Here is a 9,906-nt window from a genome sequence, read left to right on the forward strand (position 1 = left end):
CCCCCCCCCCACCCCGAGCCCAGGGTTCCAGCCGCCTGAGCCAGGGCCCCGCTGGTCCCTGTTCACAGAGCTGGCTGGGGCTGCTGAGAGGCAGCTCGTTTCCGTCCTTCCCTTTGCAGTCACGCATTTTATTAGCTACTCCTACTGGTTGACTCTGAAGAGGAGAAGGGAGGGGAATTCCAGAAGAGGTGCCGTCTTAAAAGGCAAGCGCAGCATAGCGGGGTGTGTGGCCTCCCGAATAAACCTGGGGGGACGAGCCATAGGCACACTGCTTGACTGCTTTCTCTGTGTGTGCCACGTTGGGCTTTTGCTGGCCTCCTAGAAGTTGGGATGACTGTGGACAAATCAGTAGGCAGCCGACTTCTCAAGACGCCATGGTATGTGGGGATGCTTTTGAAATTCCACTTTGGAATCTTTTTTCCTAAAAATTCTGTAGTTGTGCACTCAAGAAGGACAGAGCATGTCTAATTAAGCAGAGCCGAGGGCTTCCAGGAACACTGCCTTCTCTGCTCTGAGTTATTTACTCTTCCAATTAAAATCCTGGAAAGAAAACAGTGATTTCTCCCCAAAACTCATTATGTGGACTTAGACTGCTTTAGGGGTGTTTTTTTTTTTAACTGTTATTTGTTTACTTGATAACATATAAGGCTGGTATCTTTAATTTAGAAAAGGAAGTCTTCAATCGTCAGCCTTTGGTTACATACTTGATAAAGTATGTTTTACTTACAAGGCATCATTTCTCCATGGCTCCGTGTGGTACTATGTTCTAGAACCACTGACTGCAGCAATATGGGTTCTGTCCAAGGAGCGTGATTAGAACGGCTGCTGCCCTAGCGGACAGAGGGCGTCGCGTGTATGTGACTTCAGGCGAGGGAGAGCTGAGCATCTCCCTGGACCACGTGCTGGCACTGCCCTTTGCCAGGACCAGCGGGACCAATCCCTGTCCTCATGTGGCAGACGTCTAAACGAATAGTCAAGGAGATGGGCAGGAACGCGTCAAAAGACCATGGGTTCTTGGTCATCTAGGGTGGGATTTCACAGACCCCTCCCTCCTGATTCTCGGTCCCCATCAGCCAGTGTGTCCAGCTTCTGAAACCCGGTAGTGCTAGACCCACGGCACCCCAAAGATCTTTTTAAGTAAAATAATTGAAAACTGGAGCTCGCTACTGATTTTAGTAAAGTGCTTATTTTTATCTTGACAGTTTTATTTTCTGGAATAAATCTCCCTTGTTAAGTAGGATGCCCATTGCTTTTTGCTCTGCGGGCTTTTCCCTGTGGTTCTTCACACGGAATCCAGTGTCCTAACTCCAGACCTGACAGCTCCCCCCCAGCCACGTGGTCCTGCCTGGGGCCTTGGCTCACTGTGGGCTCTTTCTGGAACAGATGTCAAGCCCTGTCCTCCTCGGTACCTTGTTTCATGCTGACCTGCTGCCTGGACAGCCTCCCGCCAGCCAGGCCCACATTCCAGGGACCAGCCTTCAGCTAAGTGTGTGTGGAGGGCTTTTTTTTTTTTTTTTCCGGTACATTATAACCCTAGAACTTATTTTTCTTATACCAGGGAGTTTGTACCTTTTGACCACCTTCACCCATTTCACCCACCCTATCAACCCCCAACCTGCTCTCCTTTCTATGAGTTGTTTTTTAGATTTCAAACATAAGTGAAATCATACAGTATTTGTCTTTCTCTATAAACCCTTTAAAGTTCCTTGAATTAGTGTTACCAAGGGACCCTTTCCTTCTAATTATATATGCTGCTTTTAAGGTCACTATTTGGAAATATTATACATGTATAGAGAAGAACTAATTATATATAACTCAGTTGGAAAGATGCAAATTCATAAAAACAAAATACCACTGAAAGCTCTATTTCAGACCTGAATTTTAGTCAATTCAAAACCTACTATATCAGTAATTTAATAATTCTTTTCTATTATTAAAACACACATAGCAACATGTTGTGAATGGTATTAACACTAAAGGTAGTGAAAAACATCTTGTATTTTTAACTGTTAGAAGAGAAAAACCAGAAAAAAAGAACAGCTTGAGACTCAAAGTGGTAATGTTTTAAAGTTTCCATATAAACCAAAAATCTTATTATCCACTTAATAAAATGAAGGCTCAGAAGTCCAGTCTATTAAGATATAGTTCTAAGGTAAATGTTCCCTAGATGAACTTGATTCATCCTATATGCATTCTCATCCCTAGTCATAAGTCAGAGCTTTTTTCAAACCAGCAAGTACTATTTAGTGCACTGAAGCAGTAACTTAATACTATCCTGGTGACCTGTAACAGCTGATACAGTTTCCAAAGGCAGTTAACTTCTAAATAGGCAGTACTTTACTGACTATTTAATATGTACTGCTTCAGTAGACTAGATAATACCTTGATAGCCAAAAAGATCTAATGCTACTTCCAAAATTTGGTGGTGGGGGGTTGGTGGTAGACAGGAATACAGCAATGGTATTTTCCTGTACTATGTATGTTACAAGGCATAACATACTTTTACCCTGATCACAGCAGCAAGAATATAAAATGCTTTGAAACAGTTTAAACTCACTTTATATGAAGTAAGAGCATGATAATATCAATACGTTAGCTTTAGAAAAAATAAATGTTTATTAATTTAAAATGCAATATGAAACCTACATCCTATTTTAAAGATAAAGTTATAGGCTTCAAGTTTCAATTCGGGGTGATGTATAATTTCTAAATTCATCCTTTTTTCTCACTTCTGTGTTACCTAATATATGCTTTTCAGTTTTTACTAGTAATGTTTATTAACAAAGACAACTTTACAATAACAGTGCTTAGAAAAGATTTTACTGTAGTTTTGTGTATTCAAACTAAGATCTAATGTACCTCAGTTAACCATGATTTACATTAATACTTGAAATAATTTTACAATTTTTAATAAAATAACTTTCTAACTAGTTTCTATAACTCAAATATACTTAAGCTTGAGGCCAGAAACTAATGCTCAAATTCATTAGGACTTCTTTCCTAATTCCTGCAGCAAGGTCTCTGATAGTCCCCTGAATCACTCTCCTTAAACCCAATGAAAACTTCAATTTGTCTGTAAACATAGTTATGGTTTATTTGAGTTCTAAAGTCATACTGTTCCAATATATTTAATACTCTTCCTTTCTCCCATCCCTTGAAATACCTCTCCCATAGCCCTTCCAATCATATCTATTCAAATATAATTCTAAATTTTTAAATATCTAGATATAAGAATCATGGGTCTCAGTGTTTGGGGAAATTGGGACTTTGCATGCAGGTATGAGTTATTTTAGAAGCTGTCCATGAAGTGCTTGGGACCCCAAAGCAAGACAATTTTGTTTATTGTGATTCTTTCAATACCATCCTCCACAAATTTTTCAAAGGGGTCTTTACTTCTCAACACTTGCTCATCCCCACAGAGTAGCATTACCAGTGGTTCAATGGCAATTACAAAAGTAATGTACTAGAGAAAGATTCTGAAATAGGTTTCTTTACAGCAGTGATTTTACAATAGAAGTGGACAAGAGGTGGCATATATTAGGGGCATTCAATTAGAGGCTATGGACTCTCTCTCTGCCAAAAAGAGATATATAGAGAGATGCACTTATAAACTCTGGTTCATAAACTAGTTCAAGTGATTTGTCAAATCCAAAACCAAATATGGATTTTCTAGGGGCTTCCCAGCCTTGTTTTAACCAATCTGTCTTACTCTCATCACTCTCTTTAGTCTGAGTAATTAAGCTTAATTGAAAGAAAGTTTGCTCAAATATTTTAAACGGCTCAAAAGAGATCAATTTCCACTTTCCTTTAATTATATTGACAGCAGTTTACAACAAAAAGTCTTAAATCTTGTAGCAGTGTCCTGAAGAAAGTAGGAATTCAACCATTATTTTCTGAGTGAATAACAAATGATGAAATGGAATAAGCTATTTGATAATATCAAATTTCTTAAAGAATAAAAAAATGCTTTGTTTTATATATGCTTCGTTTCTTTTGCATAGCTATATAAAAGCAGATAAATTATTTTAAGATGAAAACTTCCTGGTTTGAAGGAAGAAGTAGGGAGTAACCAATAACTGACATGTTTATAAAATTAACTAGGAAAACTTGGTTCAGTTTGTCACATATTAGTAACAATATTATAAATAAACCTCAAGTTCCTTGCTAAAAATTGTTCTTCCAAACTATCTATATGAAAAGTATATTAATAGCAGAAACAATCTATGATATCTCTTCCAGCTTTAAAGTAGTATGAAATAGATGTCAGATTCTCAGCATTAAATGGATGCTAATATATATATTTTTAGGGTGATTATTTTGATGCCCTTCCAAAGTACTGTCAACAGTCTTAAGTTGGCCATATTTTTTGCTATTCTAGCATCTGATATCACAAAATGTCTGTTGAGATTGAAGGATGGAGTTCTGTGTGTGTGTATATATGAGTGTACAATTCAACTCTGCATCTAAAGTGCTGCCTCACATGTGTAGACAGTATGTACCTCAGAGCTTAACATTCCAAGAGGGCTTTTTGCAGTGTTAGAAGTTGTAGCATATCTTCGGCATGTGAACTTTCAAAATAAACAGGCTGGCTTATCAACCTTAACACAGAAGCTGAACAGCTTCCTGTTATTCACTCAGGTAATGAACCAACACAATAGGTAGTCCTCCCCTGGGCAGAGCTAGGTTTGCATCTTAGCCTTTTTTTCCTTAAATTTTAAAATATATTAAATCAGTTGCAATGCAGCAATATGAGCTTCTAACATATCCATAAATGAAATCTCTAGATCAGCCTCTCATAGGCAAATAAGCAGCCATAATATCTTGTAAATTCTCCCTCTGAAATCACAGAGAAGAAACTCGATATACTCACCAATGACCCTTATCAAATAGCAACTTTGTGGAATGCTCTTTGCCTTTACAGTCTCTCTGGAGGTTACTAACTCTAATGGGAAGGCAATGTACCATTGGCTATTATTCTTGCCAGCAGGGAAAACTGAAGAAAGATGCATCCATTAATTCTGTGTTCTCATTGCAGGGTATGAGATCCCAATGGAAGTATCTTTACTTCCCTACTTCCCTTTGAAAATAATTGTAATTTTTGCTACTTATTTATAGCAGAGGGTTAGATCCCTGCTCCTAGACATTTTATGACTCTTAAATCATCAATGTGAATGATAGTTCATTATATTTTTTTCTCCCAAAGTTAACCTTACAATATTCTTTAGATATTGATTTTATGAAAAATAGAGTCCTTATCAACTTTTCCTGAAATGGCAAGGTGTTTCTGAAATCACCATGTCTGGTAAAACGAATAATATTATGTTAAGGGGGTGAGAAGGAGAAGAGTTTTACTAAACAGTGTTTTGGGTAATAGTGGATAATAAATATGTTAAGCTTTTTGCCTCTTAAGTGGAAAATTAATTAATGGGGCATCTTAGGCAATTGCAAGTAACAGAGACATGACTATATTGGAATAAACACAAAATGGTTTAATTTTCTTCTTTAATAAGAAGGCTGAGGTAGGCAGTTGGTGATAGTGGTTTAGATGCTCAAAAATGCCAGGCTTGGGATCTTAAAAATCCTTATGTTCTTTTTCTCATAGTGTCAGAATTAATGCTAAGTCCAGCCATCACAATCTATTCTAGATTGGCAGGAAAAGGAGGAAAAGACTAAATTGACTCTCTTTAGGGAACTTTCCCTTAATTCCCATCCCAAAACTTTTCCTTGTATATTTCATGAATTATTTTAATTTGGAATGGAGTTGTCACTAGGTAACTGAGTGGACGCTACACCACAAAATGTAGTTTTGTTAATAAGGAAGAAAAATAGAATGGATATTGGATAAGCAATTACAAGTCTATTCCAAAAGGACTAGATTTTTTTTACTAGATTAGAAGACACAAAATTGAATTTCTGTTTTGACTACTTATAATAATAAGGATCATACCTAAAATGTGTTAAATATTATCTACTTGAAAACAGGTAATATTCAGGTCATAGAAATTATTTCATTTACTCTTTGTAACAATCCTGAGAACTAGGTATGTTGCAGATACAGAGCTTGGTTTCTCTGACTCACAGTCCTGTAGGGTAATTTTTTTTTAATTTCTTAGTTTCTTTTTTTTTCTTTTTTTTAACTTTTTATTTTATATTGGAGTATAGTTGATTAACAATGTTGTGATACTTTCAGGTGTACAGCAAAATGATTCAGTTATACATATATGTGTATCTATCCTTTTTCAAATTCCTTTTCCCATTTAGGTTGTTATATAATATTGAGCAGAGTTCCCTGTGCTCTATAGTGGGTCCCTGTAGGACCATCTCCACTTTAAATGTAGCAGCGTGTACCTGTCAATCCCAAACTCCCTAACTGTCCTCGCCTCTGCCACCAACACCCGTAACCTTAAGTTCCTTCTCTAAGTCTGGAAGTCTGTATACCACCCTGAACGCGCCCGATCTCATCTGATCTCGGGAGCTAAGCAAGGTTGGGCCTGATTAGCGCTTGGATAGGAGTTTTTAAAATGTGATCACTTCCCTATTTTGCTTATGTCCTCTGCCTCTTGAACAGGAGCAAAATCACAGTGCCCGAGGAAGCTGCATCATCTTGAGTGGAGGAATCAGACCCAGAGTGGGTGGCACTTTAACAACCCAGGGAAGGGTGCGGACGCCCTGGGACCTGCCTGCCCAGAGAAGGGCTTGGGAGCCCGGAAGTGGGTCGGAATCTGGCCGCTGGGGAGGGCACGCCCTTTGGGCTCCACTTTCAGAGCCCTTGCATTTTTAGAGGAGCAGCCTGAATATTGCAAGGAGGGAATGGATCGTGCATGTGAATGAGAACCCCACTCATCATCAACCTTAATCCTCCTTTTCTTCCCCTTTTCAGATGGTAGAGCCCAGAGGACAGCTCCATCCTTCCGCTCTCTCTCTTTTTTAAGAGCCAGAGAGGAGCTATTTTCATCAGCCCATTCATTCCAAAATACTTACATAGAAAATTTCTTTGACTTCTGAAATTTTTTTCTTAATTCAAAACTCGGATGTTATTGTGATTCAAGTGCCTTGAAAGGGGTAAGTGAAAGACGACAGAGTCAACCCCCTTTCCTGCAAATCATGGCAATACACTGGGCAAATACGTGACCTGCAGTGGTCTGCATTTGCTTTCCTTTATCCTCTCTTCCTCTGGATAGAATCATTTATCAGTGAAAAACGGAAAAATAAAACCCTAGAAAAACAGTCCCTGCTGTCTAAAATGTTAGGTAGTTTTGAATCTTAACTATAACCCACAGCACCACGACAGAATCATTTTGAGATAAAATTCCAAAGTTTTATGTAAGGCGTTGGCTGTGATGGTCATTTTACTTTTCACAGTTGAATGTTCAGAATGTCTTCAATACCTATGCCCCAAAATTGAAGGACATAGATTCAAATCAAGAACAAGAAATAAAGAATTAGTGTTTAAAAAAAAAAAACACTTTTAAACGAGAGAGGATAAAAAGGGGTAAAAACTTTATGATGGCAGCCTTCAGATCGATTTTAAGCATAAAACCGGCATCTTAATTTCAACCATCTTGAAGTGCAGGTCTTTCCATTTAGAAAAATCATGGGTTACACAAGACATTATTTACTCAGTAGACATAACAGCCATAGGAGACTGATTGCCATCTGTAACATGTATATAAGACTGCCACATGTGTGTACACATATGTGTCCAGAAGGCGTCCAGGGAAATTTGAAACAGGAATGATTATTACATGAGGCCATCTCATCCATGACTCCGCTCTCGGCCCTTGACTGACATTTTGAAACCGGAGTTTGTTTGCAGTGCTCAGCTTTCCCTGTCGCAGATGTAACTGGTTCTGTCTAACCCTGCTGGAGATGGATGGGCCTAAGTTCGAACCCATTGCTACCACCGGTGGTGTGGCCTTGGAGGAGGGCTCTCCAGGCTCGGAACCTCGGTGTGAATTCTGTAAAAGGGGATTAACACCCACCTCCTAGGGTTGGTGTGGGGACATAGGACATAGCATCGCACAGAGCTGGTGGCATCCAATAGGTTTTTATGATACACATATAACGTCAGATATTTTTAACCTGCTCAACATAGAGAAATATATAATTTATATTGACAAAATATATCAAATATCTATGTGCATATATACATAGCTCCTTATAAGAGAACTAGCTTAGGAGAGTTCCCTTATTTTTGTTTCAACAACTAATGAATTTTACCTAGGTTAGTCTACATTTCTTGTGTCTTGGGGTCGCCCAGCAGACTTATACGGAACTGGCTTTCTCCGACCCTGGAGACGGTCCCACCCTTTGTGCCCTGAGAGCCTCCCTTATTTCTGTGCCACTGTTGCTTTGTGAAATCCCAGGCCCTCTCTCCTCCCGTGTCTCTTTTAGGCTTGGCGGTTCCTTCCAGGCCTTCGTACTCTGCCACTTGCTATCGCTCTGAAGCAGTCAGGCTTCAGTCCGGAAGCTGGACTGAAACATTTTCTTTTAATTTTTTACTGAATTATAACCTCCACACTACAGAGCGCATGCATCTTAAACCTACATCACAGTGAACCATCCCCCAGATCAAGAGATAGAAAAAATCCACTTGATAGCGCCCTTGGAAGAAAAGTGCTCTGTCACCATAGGTTAGCTTTGCCTCGTATTGAACTTCGTATGAATGGAATCACAGAGTATGTACTCTTTTGTGTCTCGGTGTTATGACCAGTGTTGAATGGGGCTGTTTTTTTCTTTTTCACTGCTGTGTAGTACTCAACCCTAGGAATATACTGTAATTTTTTTTTTTTTTTTGGTACGCGGGCCTCTCACTGTTGTGGCCTCTCCCGTTGTGGAGCACAGGCTCTGGACGCGCAGGCTCAGCGGCCATGGCTCACGGGCCCAGCCGCTCTGCGGCATGTGGGATCTTCCCGGACCGGGGCACGAACCTCAGTCCCCTGCATCGGCAGGCGGCCTCTCAACCACTGCGCCACCAGGGAAGCCCTACTGTAATTTTTTATCGACTCTACTATTGATGGACACTCGGGTTATTTTCAGTTTGCGGCTGTTAGAAATATGTAGTTAGGGACATTTTTAAACATGCCTTTTGGGAAACATAAGCACTCAGTTCCCGTGGGTGGGATTCCAGGAGTAGAATTGCTATGTCATAAGATACATTTGTACATTTGCCTTAGTAGATTTTGCCATTGTCACACCAGTTATTTTTAACAGAGAATTTGTGTAAATTGGTTAAACAGGTGCGAGAGGCCTGGAACCGCAAAAGGGGACGCTGAGGTGACACACAGAGAGAGAGAGAGAGAGAGAGAGAGAGAGAGTCATTACCTGCCCGAAGCGGTTACTACCCCAGGGCCAAAACGAAGGAAAGAAGCTGGGGTGTTGGAATCTAGAAGCTTGAAGACCTGTCATGCTCAGAGAGGGGGCACCTGTGGACTGGTGCCTGGGGGACACAAGGAGGCTGGTTCTAGGAATGCCCCCCCAAACCTGGAGCTGGGTGCCAGCTGCTGCCACGTGACGGCCCGGATGGTGGGCGCTGACCGCAGCAGCCAGCCTGGCCTCGCCCTCTGCTCCCGACCATTCGGGTTCCCTCCAGTGCCCCCTATTGGCAGAGCCCAGTCTTGGCCCGCAGGCCCAGGGGAGGGGCTGTGCAGGCCCCCAGGCTCACGTGGCTGAGTTGGGAGAGAGGGGCCAGGGGCCAGGAACCGGCATCTCTGGAGCGGAGACGCTGCTTTGCGGCTCCAATGGCTCTCACCTTTCTGACGTGTGTGTTGCACACGTGTCAGTCTACTCTCTACGGTTGTGTCTGTCGCCGGTGATTGAACTTAAAGCAGCATGTCCGTCCCATCCTAATGCGGAAATGAGACTAAAGGCTCTGTGGGAGGCGAGTTCGGGGGCCTCCCCTGGCCA

General features: G+C 40.9%; 1 protein-coding gene across 1 annotated transcript in view; it reads left to right on the forward strand.

The window, feature by feature from the left end:
• The window catches only part of SHISA2 (shisa family member 2), a 2,820-nt gene extending 1,855 nt beyond the window's left edge, over positions 1 to 965 (forward strand). The window contains exon 2 of the mRNA XM_007471465.1: positions 868 to 965. Within this exon, the coding sequence (XP_007471527.1) occupies positions 868 to 965 (98 nt within the window). The remainder of the gene's footprint in view (positions 1 to 867) is intronic.
• The last annotated feature ends 8,941 nt before the right edge of the window (positions 966 to 9,906 follow it).

Source organism: Lipotes vexillifer, unplaced genomic scaffold (assembly GCF_000442215.2).
Source record: "Lipotes vexillifer unplaced genomic scaffold, Lipotes_vexillifer_v1.1 scaffold543, whole genome shotgun sequence".
NCBI lineage: Eukaryota > Metazoa > Chordata > Mammalia > Artiodactyla > Lipotidae > Lipotes > Lipotes vexillifer.